At 24.4% G+C, this 19,004-nt stretch overlaps 2 protein-coding genes across 2 annotated transcripts; both read left to right on the top strand.

Moving 5' to 3' along the window:
* The first annotated feature begins 1,512 nt into the window (after positions 1-1,512).
* On the top strand, positions 1,513-6,470 carry LOC135120787 (E3 ubiquitin-protein ligase Su(dx)-like). The gene is made up of 20 exons (XM_064045119.1): positions 1,513-1,528; positions 1,827-1,886; positions 2,000-2,117; positions 2,179-2,285; positions 2,864-2,916; positions 2,975-3,029; positions 3,089-3,146; positions 3,972-4,056; positions 4,474-4,622; positions 4,868-4,942; positions 4,998-5,077; positions 5,139-5,207; positions 5,269-5,313; positions 5,374-5,418; positions 5,479-5,523; positions 5,795-5,857; positions 5,997-6,026; positions 6,109-6,177; positions 6,239-6,323; positions 6,385-6,470. The coding sequence occupies exons 1-20, from the start codon at positions 1,513-1,515 to the stop codon at positions 6,428-6,430; spliced, it is 1,353 nt and encodes a 450-aa protein (XP_063901189.1). The 3' UTR covers positions 6,431-6,470.
* Positions 6,471-10,385: 3,915 nt separating this feature from the next.
* LOC135120790 (NEDD4-like E3 ubiquitin-protein ligase WWP1) lies at positions 10,386-18,287 on the top strand. Its single transcript, XM_064045121.1, has 22 exons — positions 10,386-10,453; positions 10,545-10,601; positions 10,788-10,905; positions 10,977-11,083; positions 11,203-11,255; positions 11,310-11,373; positions 11,432-11,489; positions 11,552-11,636; positions 12,014-12,174; positions 12,383-12,457; positions 12,515-12,594; positions 12,656-12,740; positions 12,803-12,900; positions 12,957-13,063; positions 13,521-13,666; positions 13,721-13,847; positions 13,987-14,153; positions 14,216-14,356; positions 14,411-14,636; positions 16,119-16,173; positions 17,136-17,250; positions 18,188-18,287. The coding sequence occupies exons 1-22, from the start codon at positions 10,441-10,443 to the stop codon at positions 18,285-18,287; spliced, it is 2,238 nt and encodes a 745-aa protein (XP_063901191.1). The 5' UTR covers positions 10,386-10,440.
* Positions 18,288-19,004: the final 717 nt, after the last annotated feature.

Consider the following 19,004-nt stretch of genomic DNA (forward strand, 5'->3'; position numbering starts at 1 on the left):
TTTACACATATATATGGCCCGCTATTGCATTTACTCAATCTTATATATTAATCACAGTTAACTTTTGGCCATTTTGGCCTTTAAATCTTAAAATGTATTAGCAAGTTGCTCTCAGTCCTTAGGAGTGATTTCCAAGGGATCCTCAAAACAGTTAGGACCCTCTTAAAAATGTAAGAAACAAAAAATAAAGATTTATTTCATTGGTGGTGTCTGAACGTAGAATTTTTTATATTAATGTGTATTATTTATTGGTGTAAGATTAAATTACATGTTTTAATTGACGATAAAAGATTTAATTTTGTTACTTTGTATCTAATTTTGAATTCGTTTTTAATCACACTGCTTTACCAATTCCTTGGAGTCACCAAACGAAACATTTAAGGGTCACCTTAAACAATAAGTCCTGAAGGCAGGAAGTAAACTATGTAGGAACGGAATTCAAGACAATGACTCAAACTATGTGTCTTTTACTTTGTGCCAATGGATTACTTTGTTGTATAAATCCGACCGATCATAACATACTGTTAGTAACCTCTTTGCTTACTACATCTTATGCTGGCCGCAACGGCTTACCCAGCGCACCAATCGGTTAATGGCAAAAGAGCTCAGTTACAATATAAAAGAATAAATTTTCTATAATTACTCTTTAATACTAACAACACTGCCTTTTAAGAACAAAAAATATGAACACTATAGTTACTTATTATTCTATGCAATAAAAAGTAAAAAAAAAATTTGTGAAAACTATAAACAGCGCTAAACGTGCTGATAACCAAAAAACGTCCCTGCGCTTTGCATTCGTATGCGGTAGAAAAATTTTATTAATAAAAGTTTCGCTAATATTTCCAGAGGGAACCTTAGGACCAAGCTTGACTGATTGTTCAGAAAAGTATCTTGATCTAGGACCCTTTCTGCGGCCTGGGTTTCGTCAGTGGAATTTAAGCGGCTAGAAATCATAATGTATATATAGATAGATATAGATATACAACTTGCTTCAATACAAGCTTAATTTTATTTGTTTGCTATCATCCCGTTTAGGGCTTAAAAAAAAGTTTACTGACTTTTTAAGAGAATTAAACAGTTATAGCGTTAGAAGGTTCACCATACCACTACTCTCTGGTTAACTGGTTCAAGAGTAAAATTTGACTTTGCTTATATTAAAAAAATACATATTATTTTATAACATTAATGGATATATCCTAATTACTAAAAAATAAAGTTAACCGAGTGAGGGAACAAAAATCTCAAACTGACTAACGACATTTGGAACGCGAGAAGAAGAAATGTAAGAAAAACATGGTAAAAAAAAGTTTCGGTGGTCACATTTACAAAAACGAAAAGGTAGAACAAGACAAAAATCATTTGAAAAAAAAACCGAATTTGGCTAGTAAGCTAATGCTTTCAAAACAGCGTACTTATGTTTCAAATAAATGCGTTTTATTGGAGCATGTTATTTTGTACATATTTAAAAAATAAAAAGTGGGCCTGCACGGCGTATTAGTAGATATCAGTATGGCTTGCGCAAAGGGTTAGCAGCTTTTTTTTTCATGCTAAATTAATCCTGTTTTTATGAAATAATATTATATTTTTGTTAATTAGAGGTTTGTTTGTTTAACTGCTTCTTTTACTATTTAATTATTTCTTTTTTATAATAAATTTTGTTACTATTTAGTTACATTGATAATTATATTAAATTTAGTAACCTGTTTACTTAGGTTATTTTATATTTTTATTTGTTTAAGGTTTGTTCGATAATTATATCATTCAATTTATTAAATATTAGTTTTATATTAACATTTAATTTTTTTTTTTTCTTTTTTTTATAGAGTATGTAGAGGATGTTATAACTCGTTGCAGAAGAGAAGGCCACGTGTACTTTGTTAAAGGTTAACTGTTTTTATCTTATACTTCTTGTTATTTTAATATAATTTAATTTATTTTTTATTTATTATATAAAAGTTAATATATTGATTTTTTTAATTACTGACTTTTTTTTTAGTTGAAAAGATTGTAGGACTGCCTCATAAAACCACTTATTTTCTTGAAATCAAGTTTAATAATAAGTTAGTTAGAACGAAATCTACTTTTAAGGGATGCTGGAATGAAACTTTTATGCTGTAAGATATATACTTTTAAATTATTAAGTTGATTTTTTTTGTTAAAATTAATATAATTAAGAGTTTCGCCAGAAACTTCTGCATTGAGCTTTTTTTTATACGAAGAAAAATCTTTTGTTAGTACCTTAATTGCTTCAGGGCGGCTCCCAGATGACACGAATGGAAAACGTTTTTTTTATAATTACTTTTATAAATCTAATTTTATAATTAGATTAATTTTTATTATTTAAACGAATTTAATTTTATAGTAATTTACTTTAATAGTTATTATTCTATTATATAATATTTACATAAATTTACTATTTTTACTCTCTTTGAAATTGTATTTTTTTATTAAAGATTACTGTTTTTTACGTTTGTGAATTAAATTTTTTACTATTTTAATTTAAATAAAGTTTTTTTTTATTATAAATTTACTTTAATTAAAGATAATTTTTCAATTATAATAGTATTGAAATAAGTTTTTTGGAAATCTTTATGGTTTAGATTTTATAATTTAACATCTAATATAAAAAGTTTATTATTATTTTTTATTTATGCAATTTTTTTATCAATTATTTAAATTTTTATATAATAATAACATATTTATACTTACGATATTTTTATTTTTTTCCGATAATTTTATTTATTTTATGATTTATTGATATTTGTCTTACACAATTTTTATAATTATAATTTTAAAAATAATTTTTTTAATTAAGGCTATAATTAATTGTTTTCTTACTTTTTTTATATAAATAAAAAAGTCAAAACTTTAAACACATTGAATCCTGATCTTCAAATAAAAGTGAAAGTCACGGTACCTAAATTTTTTTTTGTTTTTAATATAAATTTAATGTTTGTTTTTTTATCTTTAGTTATTGAAAAGCATTTCTCCTTCCACCGTTCCCTCCCGCTCTCTTTCCACTATTCGTAAGATTTTAATTTTATAAATTAGATTTTATACACTTTTTTAGTTTACTTCTGCTAAGCGTGTGAATCTCCTAAAGTAAATTTAATTACGAAATCTTCACCGGGATTTCCCCTTGGGTACCTTTTTTTATTTTCTACATGATATTTAAATTAATTTTTTATTTTTATTTTTATATGAAATATTAATTTCATCTTTTTTAAAATTATTTTTTCTTATAATTTTATACTTTTAATTATTATATTATAAAATTTTATATTTTGATATTTCGAATAAATTATGGTGCTTTTGTATATTTAAAGTATATAAAGTTGTACTTTTCCTTTTTTTAACAAAAATTCGTAGACTTTTATTTTTAATTTTTATTGTTATTTAATGTTTTCTAATCAAAATATTTCTTTTTTTTTATTTTTAAAATAACTTATAATTATAAAAATTTAGTTGTTTTATTATTTTTATTATGTAGTTTTATACTTTTTATATTAAATTTTAAAGTTTTTAAATAAATTATGAAAAATTATTTTATTTTGTTAAATTTATTTTACAAATTTATAGTTGAACTTTGCAAAAATTAATATAAATTTTAACTGTTTTTTAATATTTTTTATTAATTTTATTTTTTAAAGTTTTAAATTTTTTTTATTTTATTTTTTTATTATAAAATTTTAATTTTCTACTTTATGAAGATTTAACTGTTTTATTTTTTATTATTATTAATAATAATTTTAATTTTATATGTTTTAACTGATTTTTTAATTCTACTTTTTTTTTTACTAATTTTCATTTATATTATAAATTTTTCACTTATCTAATTTTTTTATTTTTATTAAGTTTTAATCGATTTCTTTTATTCATATTTATAAATTTCACTTTCCAATTTTTATTAAGTTTTAACTGATTTCTATTTTTTTTTATAAATTTTAATTTTTAATTTTGTATAAAAGTTACGAATATAAAATAGCATCGAACGGCCGTATTTATTATATAAACCATCACGCGCAAACCACCTCGTGGGAGCCTTTTCCTGAAGTACTTAAAATATCATTTACTTATAATATTATTTATTATTACTAATTTTATTTAAGTATTTCCATTTGAAATTCATATCATTAATTTGATATTTTTTAATCTAGTATTAATTTATCTTAATTAGAACTTTTTTTGTTTTTTTAATTATAATCCAATAATTATTGTGTAATCGTAAAAGTTTTTTTAAAATATTTTCTTAAAGTCTTACACTTTATAATTTACTAATTTATTAAAAAAACAATTTTTAAAAAATTTTTATTATTATTTTTATTACTATTATTTTTAAATATTTTAGAAATCTTGAACATGAAGAATTTTTAATTATTTTTATTATAAATGAAAGTTTTAATTTTTTATATATTTATAGATAATTTCTTGTAACTTTATTTATTTACTAATAAATTTTTTTTTCACGAGATAAAACAGGCCGTTTCAAACTTGTTTATAAGCTCAGACTCCTTACCATTACCCAATCGCAGCGGGTCTTATAATCAAGCTTTCCAATCAACCCGTAGTTCCACAGTCTTACCTTATAATAATCAATTTGCTCATTCACTCCCTCCTGGGTTTTTTTTTTTAAATTATAAATTTGCTAAAAAAAAGTTTTATATTTTGTAATATTTTATATATTTTTCATATCCGTGCAGTTTTAAGAATTTTTATTTAGTTTTACACATTTGCAAAACTAGTGGTATATAAAAGTTTTTTATATTAAAATTATCCGCTTTTTGGTAGTAACGAGGAATATTATTTTTAATAATTTAAAAAAATAAAGTTATGTAGTAATAAAATATTTTACTTATTTGTACAGTTGGGAAGAAAGGCGAGCTCCTTCCGGGCGCCCTTACTATATAGACCACAATTCTAAACGAACAACTTGGACCCGGTATCTTTTTTCTTCCTATTTAGTTTATCGGATGCGAAATATTATGTTACTTCAGACCAGAAGGCGCTGTAATATCCTCAACCTGCAGAGAAGAACTTCCTCGCTATCTTGCTGGCGTGCCTACTCCTGTTTGGGGTAACTTTTCCTTGAAAACTTGGGACTATAGTACATATTATTTATTATGAAACTCATTAAGAAGAAGTTCCTCAAGCCAATAGAGAAGACTATACTCGCTCTACAATGGGTACTCCTTATCCTGTTTGGGGTACTTTTATCATTATATACGCCGGAGCTTTTTATATGTGATTTTACTCTAAACTTCCTAGAAACGGTTCCTTTAAGCAAAGAAGAGCCCCTCACTTATGCACGTGGTACTTTTCTGTTATATATATATAAGTATTTTTTATGTTATTTTACTATAAACTTATTAGAAACTTCTTCTCAAAGACGAGAAGAGCCTCTTACTTATGCACGTGGTACTTTTCTGTTATATATATATAATTATTTTTTATGTTATTTTACTATAAACTTATTAGAAACTTCTCCTCAAAGACGAGAAGAGCCTCTTACTTATGCACGTGGTTAAGAAAAATCATTTTTAATAGATCTCTAATCTTTTCAATTAATTTATTTTATAGTAAAAGTTTATTATTTTTTACTTTTATTATTATGTCAAATTTTTTATTTAAATTTTTTAATTATATTTTATTATATTTTTATTTTTTTTAATTTTATTAGTAGTTATATTTTTCTTTTTTTGTAAATTATATTATATATTTTAATATCAAATAAACTTAAAATATTCTTATTAGAAAGTATATTATTTATATTTATATTTTATAAACTTTTTAGAAACTCCCTTTCAAACTGGCAAAAAGGAACCTTTAACTGAAGAGTCCCTTATTCCTGCGAGAGGTATACTTTTTATACATAAAAGTTTATTAATATTAATATACTTTATATTTTATATAATAAATATTAATAAAATAAATATTAATAAAAAAAGTTTCTTTTGCATTACTTTTTTCTATATAATAAAAAAAATTCTAAACAGCCAGTCAGACAAGCGCAGAGGAACCTCTTCGTACTTCTACTGAGAGCATATTTTTTTTATATTATAACTTAAAAAGTTTTTTTTTATACACCTAATGTTATAAACTTCTTAGGAGCAGATCCTCAAATAAGTAGAGAGGAACTTCCTCCTTTCACTGAAGAGCCTCTTCCTTTTGGCTGGGGTTGCCAACTTTTTATGAACTTTGAACTTAAATATTTTTTATTTATATAATAATCATCTAGAAACGCGCTACACTCCGGACGGTCGCCTTTATTACGCCAATTATATTACGCGCGTTACTCAGTGGGAGCGCCCCGATTCTGCTGCGTATATATTTTTATATGCAATATTAAGTCTTTTCATGCAATATTAAATCTTTTCGTTTTAGAGAAGTAACGCTGCCGTTATATAATCGCACGTCCGATTCTACTTGAGTGGTGTACTCTTTTCGAGTGTATTAATAAAGTTTGTGATGAGAAAATAATTTGTTACCGCGTTTTTTTATTATTTTTAGGAAGTTCAATTTTTTTAAGACAATGTTCATGCGAGGAATTGGAATAGCGATTCTGCTTGGTAATTTGTGCTAAAGCTGAAAAAAAGTTAATGATTTACTATTTAGCAGAGTGACTAGAAGTTAATTTAGTATAAAAAATACATAAAAAAGTGAGTTGCACTAATTTACAGAAATCTTTTTTTTTAAATTATTCTGCTTGGCATTAATATAAAAGTTTTTGCGGTTCGTAATTTAAAACTATATTCTCAATTCAATCAATTTATTAAAAAAAAACATATTATAAAAAGTAAGTGTAGAATTGAAAGATTTCCGTATAAATAAATACACGAATTAGCGATTTGCTCTTGAAAAAATTTGCTTGGCACTTATACGAACCGAGCAAATTGCTATTTAATTATATGCTCGGCATTTACGTATATGCTTTTGTGTATTGTAGCTCAAAACTTTTTTAATCACTGTAGTAGTAAGGTGAGTAAATTTTGTTAAGAAAGTTTTATAACACAAGTTATGCTTGAGGTTCGCAGTGGTTTCAATTTTTTGATCTGCAAGAAATTAAAGTTTTAACCAAGACTTCTTACAATCCTAGTAATGAGGGGCTTGAGGCGTTATCTTTTGCTTATTACGGCAAGCGTTATAGTGGCAGCCTTAATTACTTAATATAACACTATATTTAAAAGGAGAATACTCTAAATTATATATTACACGCCGGCGCAAGGGAAGCTTTATATACAATTTAGTTTTCCACAATCTTTCTTAATCGTAAGTTTTTAATTAGGGATTTCCTTTTTTAGAGCGCTTCTGAAGTTAGGAAATACAAATTTTGCGTGACACCTCTACAATAAGTTGTTCATTATGTTTTATGTTTGTGCACTACCACTATCTCATTTTATAAACAAAGTATGATAAAAGTATTCAGAACAGGTTCAATACTATATTTTTTATTAATTTTAACAGGCCAATCGATGCTTCTAAACGAGAGAAAAAAAAATTTTTTAAGCTGTGCCGTTTATTAGTTTATGTACACAAACCTAGCTTTCACTAAATTACATGCACTCACTACACATTCACCAATAAAATTTTACACCATTACGCACTCCATCTTTGGGTAACTATAAAGTTTATTGATAGTAATGAAGTACCTAGTGATACTTTAAATTTGCTAGTATATTCTTTAGTTAAGTTGTTCTACAGAGTTTCCCTTATATTATTTAACTTTTTGTTTATCCTATTTTAGTCTTTCAAACTTAAGTAAAAAACCAGATAGAATTTTTAACACCGAAAGCTTAGCTAAATGTGTGCATTCCTATAAAAAATATTGAACTGTAAAAGAAAAATCTTAACATGCACTAACCCTTGCTATCTGTCAATACTTGTTATTTAAGCCTTGAAATCGCTGATATCAAGCATTTTACTGACTTGAAAATTATAATTTGTAAAACTTGGCTTCAACTAATGATATATACAAGTTTTATATATAATAATAATATATCAGTAGCAATGCTATAACTAACAGAAAAGAAGGAAAATAAATGCAAGAGAAAACAAAACCTTGGCATTCGCTCTATTAAGCAGAATAGCGCATATTTTATATTTCAAAATACTGGAAAACAAATTTTTTATCTTTTTCGTACAACTTGTATCTATACTAAAAAAGATTTTTTTATAATTGACACTAAGCATTTCTGTCGAGAAAAATTCTACTTTGTGATTGGACACTTTTAAAAAAATATTTACAGGAATTATTATTGTTAGTTGAAATTGCGTTTTATTTTAAACTATGCTTAGCTGTGTAAATAATTAGGTTAGTCTTGTGTTTAAAATTGTTGATTTTTTTAAGTTATATAGATGGTTGTGTGTAGGATGTATTTTTTGTAATTGTATTTAAAGTTTGGTGGTTATTATCCTTTATTTCAACGTAAAGATGCTGAGATAAAAAAAATTTCAAGTTTACAAAAGCAAAACGATATATCGGTTTCACGCTACTTAGGTAATGCCATCCGGTCCAAGAGTGAAGTTCAGTTTAACTTTAGACAAAGACGTTCCACGACGCAGTAGCCTCTCAGTCTGACATAGTAGAACACGTATTTATTTTTGAAAAAAAAAAAAAAAAAAAGCTGCCCCTCCAATGTAATAGTATAAATCAAAGAAATAAAAATAGCGGGTGGCTTAAATTTAGGTTTGTATTGCTTTTATACATAAAATATAAGAAAATTTCGGGGATGTTCTCAATTACATATTTTGAAAAATTGGTAACGTTTAGTCTATTAGAATGAGACGGCGATACTTAACACTCTTCTAATATTCTGGTCTTCTTCGTGTACGTCTGAGCCGGGCTTCAAGTTGAAAGTTTCTGCTTAAAACAGTTAAATAACTTTATACTAGAGCGTTGGAATAAGAAATCTTTAAAACTTGCTAAGGGACTTATATGCTGCAATGACGGGCTCTTGACCTGCCCATTAGAGGAAAACTTTATATGGTAGGTTGGGTTCCTTTGCTTAACCATAGTTGCTCTGCACCCGCCGTTCTCCTCGAGTAGGTTTTAACAATATATTGAAAGGTTGCAAAAACTGAACTAACCTCGCTAGCGAGAGGTATTTTTTTTCACGCTGCATTAACTCCTGCAGCGTCCCCAACCAAAATATAAATTTAGCAATTAAGCTGTCTTATGTGGTACACTCTAGGGTATTAACTTAGGCTAATTTGGGGTCTAATTTCCAACGCAAGTACATGTATTTTAAAAGCAATTTAACGTACTTCGTAGGCAACTTAACCTACCTGAGAGCTTGAGTATTTCAAGTTTTTACTCTCTATCTAGAACCAGAAATAGTTAAATTTTTTTTTTTAAAGTTTTACTTAATCGTGTCCTATATGAATTTTTTAAATAATCTATCAACAATAATCGTGAAATGCTTTTTTATCCAACTGCAGCTTCGGAGTTAAAAAAACTTTTAAATGTATATCATTATTGCTCACCATCTTATTTGTAATTTAATAGTGCTTTGATGTTTATTAATTTGTTTACGGAGCCTTTAATTAAAGAACGTTATACTTATAGAGTGAATTCCCTGGCCTATTTTTATTAAGCAAGGCGGTCGCTCTCATGACATAATAGCGTATAGTTTATAAACCGCTTTTACCGGTTTCCAAAATGTATAAGTAAACCCTCTGTTAGAATGTTAGGAAGTTTATAAAATGCACTAAACATAAAAAAAAATTTTTTTTACTTTATTTATTATTTAAATAAATTAAACATTTTTCCTTGTTTCTAATTTTAATTATGTTAGCGTAAAAAATGCCTTTATTATTTCTTCAAATAACTATTAAAACAGTAAATACTAATTTTAAAGCGTCCACTTTCCGAGGAAGTTGTTAATATATATAAACTAAACTTAATTTGTTCAGCTTACGTGTAACGTATAAATTCCCAAATGGACTATAGGCCGGTCCCAAAGTAAAAAAAAGTTAAATGGTCTAGATATTTAGTTAGAAAAGTTCAATGTGTTTAAGCTACATACTAATTTTTTTGTGAAAAATATGTATCGGGGTATTAGCTATAAAAAAAACTAACACTCTTTTTTTAATAACTTAAATGATAAAGAAATTAAACATGTTACAAATCTTGATGACAACTTTTAATATAAATAGACTGTTATGTTTTTTTTTATATAACTCAATTTAAAGTCTGTAAATATATAAAAAAAAATAAAGATAATTCCGCATAAGGTTAGCATCATAAAAATGGGATAAACGCTAAGAACTAAATTTTTTTACAGGTGGAGTTGTCAAAATTGTATTTTATTGGAGACTTTATTTACCAAATAAAAGGTAAAGCATGTGAGCGATGTTCCTGAATACTTTTGTTTCTTTCTATAGAAGTTGTGGTTGGGAACGTTGAGGCACGTTAGTAAAAATATTTTAAACAACGAATTAATGAGTCCTAGAGGTTGTTCTCAATTTATTAGTTTTAGGTTTTTTACATACAGAAAGTTTTTATAGGATATTTAAGGTCTACTGTATTTTATAAATTTTTATAGAGTACCTTGATGTACTCGCTCGTTACCGGTTGCAGGGCGATGTATTTTTTATAAAAGGTTTATTGTTCTTATTCTCATTATTAAAATTCTTATTTTACCTTTAAATTTTTATAAATATTTGATACGCACTTTTATTTGCTCTTCTGGTTATATTTTGAGGCACTTGTTTTAATAATAAAATTTGTAGATTTGTTCAAAGTTTAAATTTATATAAAGCCTCTTTTTGTAAGTTTTTTTCTTTAGTTAAAAAGATCGTTGGTCTCCCACGGAATGGCTATTATTCCGTCGAAATTAACTCTAGACATAAATCAATTCGGACCAAGTCGAAATATAAAGGACACTGGAACGAAACTTTTATGCTGTAAATAATTTTTCTTATACAATAAAATTTTTTTTTCTTAACCTTTTTTTTGAACACTATTTTCATAAAAGAGTTGGATCTGAATCTGAAGCGATCAATTTTAATATTTATGAAGGAAGCTATCTTTCTAGTACTGTAGTAGCCTCAGGTCCACTGCCAAACAACACTCATGGAAAATGTAACTAAATTGTGAAAATTTTAATAGATTTGTAAAAATTTTAAATTTTATATTAATTAAAATATTAAATTCCTTTGATTTTGTTGAACGCGTTAATAAATATTTTAAATATAAAACAGACAAAGTTGTTAGTTCTAACAATGAAAAGTTTCAGTTGAAAGTAAAAGTTACGGTAATTATTAATTTTCAGTTTACGATTTTTTTTTTAATTAATTTTTTGGTATAGTGTTTGAAAAAATTTAATTCGGAGGTTGTTGACTCTCGCTCACCGACACCAACTCTCACTTCTGGTTGCCAAAAAAAAATTTTCAATGATTGTTTTTTTTAGCTCGTTTACAATTTTTTAAGCTTCCGAAATGTTTATCACCAATCCCACAATGCGATCTTCACCGGGGTTTCCTCCTGGGTTGTGTTTTATATTTTTTTTCCTTTTTTTTAAATTTTTGCTTTTATAATTTTGTGTAAAAGTTATGAATTTAAATTAGATCCGCGTGGCCGTATTTATTATATAAACCACCACACAAAAACTACTTCGTGGGAACCTTTTCCTGAAGTACTTAAATTATATTTTATTTTTTTTAGTATTAATTAATTTATTTATTAACTTTTACAGAATTTTATAATCAATTTTTAATAAATATTTTAATTAAAATATTTATTATAAAGAATTTATTATTATTTAACTCTAAAAGTTTATATTATTTTTATTATGTAATCATTAGGAGATTTACTTTTTAGCATTTTAGAGTTTTTAGATCATAATTTTTACAGAATTTTATTATAATTTTTAATAACTATATATCATAAAGAAATTATTATTTTCTATAAAAACATAAAAGTTTTCACTACTTTTTTACTGAAATCATATTGATTTTTTCAACTTCCCAGAGTTTTTAGATTTTCTCATTTTTCATTTTTTATTTTTACGAGATTAAACATCTTGTTTCCAACTTACGCTTAAGTTCGGATTCCCCTATAGCAACACCATCCTTGTCGCAATCTAATGAAACTCTTTTTAAAGTTCATCAACCAAATAATAACCGCACGGTTGAACCAAGTAATAGTGTGACCAGTAGACCACTCCCTCCCGGGTTCTTTTTTTTATTATTTTAACTAATAATTAGTTAGAAATAAAGTTATAGAAAATGATAATAATTATATTATTAATTTTCTAAGGACTATTTATAAAATATTATAAAAGAATTTTAATCAACAAACAACTAAATTATTTAAAAAGTTTAAAAATTTTCAAAACTTTATAAAAAAAATATTGACTTTTTTTATTATTATTATGTACAGTTGGGAGGAAAGACGGACCCCTTCCGGACGCCTTTACTATATAGACCACAATTCTAAACGAACAACTTGGACCCGGTATATTTTTTGTTGCTTATTTAGTTTATCGGATGCCATATAGTTATGTTAATCCAGACCCGGAGGAACTGTAGCCCCCCAAACCAACAGAGAAGAACTTCTTCCTTCATCTGAAGAGTCTCTTCCTTCTGGTTGGGGTAATAACTTTTCATTATAAACCCTGAAATTCTGTGTATTTTTTGGTTATAAACTTAACAGAATTGCGCCACACACCCCATGGGCATCCATATTATGTCAATCACAATACTCGTACTACCCAGTGGGTGCATCCCAACTCCTCTACGTACTTCTACTATTTTATTTTTATTATATTATATATTATTGTATTAACTTATATATTATCAGCCTTCGACGCGCGTTACCACCTGGATGGACCCAATCCGTAACTCCGGACGGGCGAGTTTTTTTTATTGATCATAATAGACGAATCACATCCTATCAGGGTAATGCAAAGTTATTATTGGTTGATAATTATTTTTAAAAATGTTATACTATTTAGACCCCCGTTTGAGCTATCTTCCGGAGAGTTGTCCAGAAATTCCTAAATATGAACGTGATTTCCAACAAAAAGTGACTGCGCTAAGGAGCAAGCTGAGCCCTCTACCAGTTACTCTAAGTTTATATTTTATTATTTGTCTGATTTGTTTATTATCATTAATATTACTGTTCAAGGAAATATAATTCTTTTTTGACTTGCGGTATTATTGTTTAAAGGGAGAAAGTTTAATCTTGATATTATTTATTTATGATATGTTTATTATTGTTATCTTTTAATTATAAATCTTTTTGATTGTTCATTGGCGCTTTGTTTCTTTTTATCTTTTTTTTAAAGGTTTAAAAGTTATTTTTATATTTACTTGCCATTTTTTTTTTCTTTATTACTTTTATTAAGGAGGAACTGTCATTCCTTTTTTATATACTTGCAAGCCTTTATTTTTTTTATTCTCTTTTTTAAGAAAAACACAAGTTTTTTTTATTTATTGCGATTTATTTTTTTTAGAGGGGGAAATATAATTCTTTTTATATACTTACGAGCCTGATTATTTTTTCCTTATTTTTTTAGGGGGAAATTGTTTTGTTTTTTAACCGAAATGCTGTTTTTCAAAGTTCTTTTGAAGTTCTTACAAAGTTTGATTCGTCATATTATAAGTTCAGTCTTCTTATTAAGTTTCTTGGCGAAGAGGGGCTCGACTATGGCGGTGTTAGCCGGTTTTTTTTCGCTTCACTATTTTTTATGTAGTTTAATTATTTTTATATAATCAGCGAATGGTTTCATTTGCTCTCCTTAGAATTCACCAATCCCAATTATGCTCTTTTTAAGTACTCCAATGATAGCCACACAAATATTGTGATCAATCCGCAGTCTGGGATTAACCCTGAACATATTCACGTACCGAAAATATTTATATTTTTATAATATATTTTTCACTTTTTCACTATTTTATTAGCATTTTTAGTGTTAAGAATGCTAAATATATATAATTTTTTATTTTCTTTTTTTTTACTTACTATGATTATTATTATTATAGTATTTTACATTTGTTGGAAAAGTTATTGGCTTGGCGCTTTTTCACAATAAAATCATCTCTTGCAGTTTTACTTTACCTTTTTATAAAATTATACTCGGCAAGCCTTTAACTGTTGCTGATCTTGAACATATTGATCCCGTTCATTATAAAAGTTTGCGTTGGATTCTGTAATATTTTTTATGTTTATATATTTTTATTATTTATTAATTATTTATTACTTATTATGTAGAGATAATGATATTGATGACTTGGAAATGGGCTTATATTTTACAATTGATTATAAAGTTTTTGGTGAGCTGAAAACCCACGAGCTAATCCCCAACGGTTCGTCCGTCGAAGTAACGGATGAGAATAAACATCTTTATGCAGAGTATATACTATGTTAAGCTTAATAACGTTAGCTGCAATTGTATGGATGATTTAGACTCATTGTTCAATGGCGAATATACGACTCTGTTAAGCTGCAGACAGAAGCTTTTTTGAAGGGCTTCCACGATTTTGTCCCTCATGAGTATATCTCAATGTTTGACGAAAAGGAACTGGAATTGCTGATTTGCGGCATTGTGGAGATATCAGTGGATGATTGGAAAAAAAACAGCGTTTATAAGAATTTTAATGAGGACTCTCCACAAGTCAAGTGGTTCTGGGAGGTATCTTTGTTGGAAGCACCTTATATACCTTAATTCTTTTTGGCGCTCTTTATTGAAATGTTTAATGTTTCTATCAATTGGCGCACTTATTATAACTGTTAGGATTATTTGTATAAAGTCCATAATTTTTACTGTCTCTTTTTTATAATAGTTCCTAATTTTTTTATGACGTTTGTTATTTTAATGATTTTTTTTAATAACTGGCGCCATAATTTATATTATAAACGAATTTTTTATATAAATTTTCTATTTTTTAATGTTTTTTTTAATTTGGCTCGCTTTTTATTGAATTGGTTATTTAAAAGAATATCATACAATCTTTGTTGGATTTATTTTTTAAATAATAGTGAAGTATATTTTTATTATATTTTTTTGCGGTATTTTTTAAAAAATTTATTTATCCGCCTTTTTTATTGTGGTGATTGTAGTCCTATAATTTTTTTTAGCTCCGGATTATATATGTATGTGGTAGAATTTTTGATTTTATTTTAATTTTATCGAAAAGTTTTGTATGCATTTTCATGTTTTTATTGTTTTACCATAAACTGCCACTGCCGCTACTTCTGGTTATTACTAAGTATTTCTTCTTTATAAGTGTATGTCTGATAATAAATCTGCTAACTTTAAAAAGTATTATTAGTTTGCTTATAGTTCATGCATTTTAATGATTATTTAAGTTGGTGCCACCTCATTAATTATTGAGTTAAATTTAGTAATAGATAAATGTATATAATTTTTGTGGAACCGTTGTTAATACATTATGTAGCGAAATACATAAAAGTATTGGTTTTATTGGTGCCAGTTTTTATTTGTTAAGTAAAAAAAAATAATGACGTGTAGAGTTTATATATTTAATGAATTTTAATATTACTGACTTTTTTTTTAAGTTTATATTTAATAAAATTTAAATTTTTTATTTTCTAATTATAATTTTATGTTGGGGGCCTTTTAATAAAAGAGTTCATGATTTTTTACGACGTTTTAATACATAATAAATGGAGGTTTCATAAAAATTCTTGCAATTTAGAATTTTTAATAAAACATTGGCGGTATTTATTATTGGTAGGTTTTTTACTTGAAAGTGGCGATTTAGTAACTTTTTGGTAAATTTATATTTAATGAATTTAGAATTACATATATATATATTTTTTTTTAAATTGAATAAAATGTTTTAGAAAATAAAAAAAATTATAAAACTTTTTGGCTGTTTATAAATAAATATTTTTTATGAATTTTTTTATATTTTTTTAAGGCGAATAAAATGTTTTAAATATAATAATAAAAAATTATAAAACTTATTGGATATATCAATTTTTATTATTTTTTGAGGCATTTTTTTTTATTATTACATTTTTTGTTTTTATTGATATTTATTTTACTATTAGTATTTATACTATATTTAACTTTTTCTTAATAATTATTATTAGAACTCTTTTCTATATTTATTACATATATTTTATAAGCATTTTTTTTACATTTAAGTTTGTGCGTGAGATGGATACTCAGCATCGTGCAAGACTGTTACAATTTATTACAGGTTTGTTATAATTATTTATAATATTATTTTATTATAAATTTTATTTCACTTTTATTGGTATTATAATATTTTTACTTTTTATTATTTAAAACAAATTTTTTATTAGTATTAATGTTATTTTACTATCATTAATTATTTAATTATTTGTTTATATCATTAAATTGCTTATATATATTGTATAGTTATTATTATTTATTCTATTATTACTAAAAAAATAAAATTTTCAAAAAACTTTATTCTCTATATACAATTACTTTTATTGTTTAATATTATTTTTAAACTAATTTTTAGTTCAACTATTATTAATTATTTTGTTATTATTACTATAAAAGTAATTTCGTAACTTATAATATTTATCAACTATTTTTTTTTATTATAGTTATTCTTAAACTAAATTGTGTATGTCTAATTATTATTATTAATTATTTTATTTATTATAATTTAGCAATAATTACTACTATAACTGATATTATTAATTATTTTTATATTACTAAAAAACTAATTTTTTTAGTATAATTATTATTATAATTTTTATTATAAATTACTATTATTTTCTTTTATTATTATTTAACTAATTTTATTATATAATACAATTGTTATTATAATTATTATTATTTATATATATATCATTGTTAATATAATTTTTATTTAAGTAAAACTAATCTTATATATATTTATAAAATGTTATCAATCTATTATTTTATTTTTATAGTATAAAACTTGTTGTTACACTTTAATATTTATTAACTTTTCATTTTCAATCAGTTTAATTATTTTTCTTATTAAATATATTATTATCACTATAATCACGGTGATCATTATTTTACTAATAATATTATTATTATTTATTTATTATTGTAATTATTTCTATATTTATTTATTAATGTCATCATTATCAATATTGTTATCTATTTTTTTTTCATTCACAAAAAAATAATTTTTATTATTATAACCAAATTTAGGCACCAGCCGTGTACCAGTCGGTGGCTTTCGTGGACTTCAGGGGTCCAGTGGCCCTCAGTTATTTTGCCTTGAAAAAATCCCTGGTGACACTGACCTTCCCCAAAGCCACACATGGTAAATGAAAATATTAATATTATTAAACTTTTTAGTGAACAGTAAATTTATAATGAATCATTTATTCATTTGTAATATATATTTGTAGTAGTATTAATATAATTAAAAAAAATCTAAGATTTTTCTTGTTCAGCGTACTTTAAATTTTAATAATTAATTATTATAATGTATATAGTATTAAAAATTTATTAATTTTTGTATTTACGTTTATTATTGTTTTTTTAAAAAGTTCGTAAATTTTTAAAACTTTTATAATTATTATATTAGAAAAGCTGCAAAATTTATAAAGTAAATAATTTTTTTTTGACTTTTTAATAATTATAATAGTATTTAAGTAATTAAACTATATTATAATAAAAACTTTTTAAATTTTATTAATTTATTATAATTACGTATAGGTCATCATATAATATAATAATTAACACTTTATGATACTTTAAAAAAATATATTTTTTATTATTTCTATATTATATATATATTGTGAATTTATTTACTTCTTTTCCTTAAATACGGAAAAATGGTAAAATTTAGAATATAATCTTTTGCATATTTATTTATTTTATTATTTATTATTATTTCCACGTTTTTATAATTTTCTTTACCTTATTAAAATAATACAAAGTTTTTAATATGTAGAAAATAACTATTGTTTATATTAATTCATTATAGTAGTCTTCATTATTTTCTCTACGAATTTATTATTTTAATATACTTTCTTATTATTATACAAAAAGTTTGTAAAGTATAGAGAATAATTTTTCTTATTGAATTAATTATGATTATATTTTACTACGAGTTTATTAATCTATTTTACTTTATTATATTTATGCAAAATGTTTATAAAATAGGAAATAATTTTTTATATCTATTAAATTATTTATTATTATATATTACTACTATTTTATTAATATAAATTTTTATAATGTACTATAATAAGCTTTAACCGCCTTTCTATTCCGGAATATAAAAGTTATGAAGAACTTAAAAGGAAACTTTTTTTCGCCATCGAGGAAACTGAAGGATTTGGAGAAGAATAATTTATGTTTTATAAATTGTTAAACTAAAAAAATATATCAAGAGCTGTTTTTTTTATATTAAATTATAAATAAATTAAAAAACTTATTTACTGAAGCAGTTAATATTTTTTATGAACAGTAATTATTTGTGTTATTGAAATTTTGAGAGCTGCTTTTTTATATTTATAAATAGATAATAAATCTAAATCTTTTTATATAAAAAGTTATTATTATTATAAAAACTTTCTAGTTTTGTCATTTTTGTAATTTTTAAAGGAAAATATTTTAAGAGCCATTTTCGTATATTAAAAAAAAAATGGTATAAATTCAGTTTTTACTAATTTTTTAAGTAATTTATATAAATTATAATAAAAAATTATTATAAAAACTTTTAGATTTTTTCGTTCATGTAATATTTAAAAAAATATTTTGGAGCCGTTTTTTTATATTTTAAAAAGTGGAAGTAATTATGATTCTATTTTCATTCTCTATTAATAATTTTTATAAACAGTAAAAAATATTATAAATTGCTGAGGTTTTTAAAGTTTTTAAGTTTCTTTTTTATATATAATAAAAGTAACTTTGTTTTTAGAAATGTTAAAAAATTTTTCGTTACTTTATTTTTTTTAAATTTTTTAAGGAAAAAAAAATTATAAATAGCAGTTTTTGTACATTTGAAGTAATTTTTTTAACTGCTATCTTTAATAATTTTTATCAAGTTAAAAAATATGTCCTTTT

The sequence above is a fragment of the Zophobas morio genome, unplaced genomic scaffold (genome assembly GCF_036711695.1).
Source record: "Zophobas morio isolate AGI-343-1 ecotype UQ-CSIRO unplaced genomic scaffold, CSIRO_AGI_Zmor_V1 ptg000420l, whole genome shotgun sequence".
Lineage (NCBI taxonomy): Eukaryota > Metazoa > Arthropoda > Insecta > Coleoptera > Tenebrionidae > Zophobas > Zophobas morio.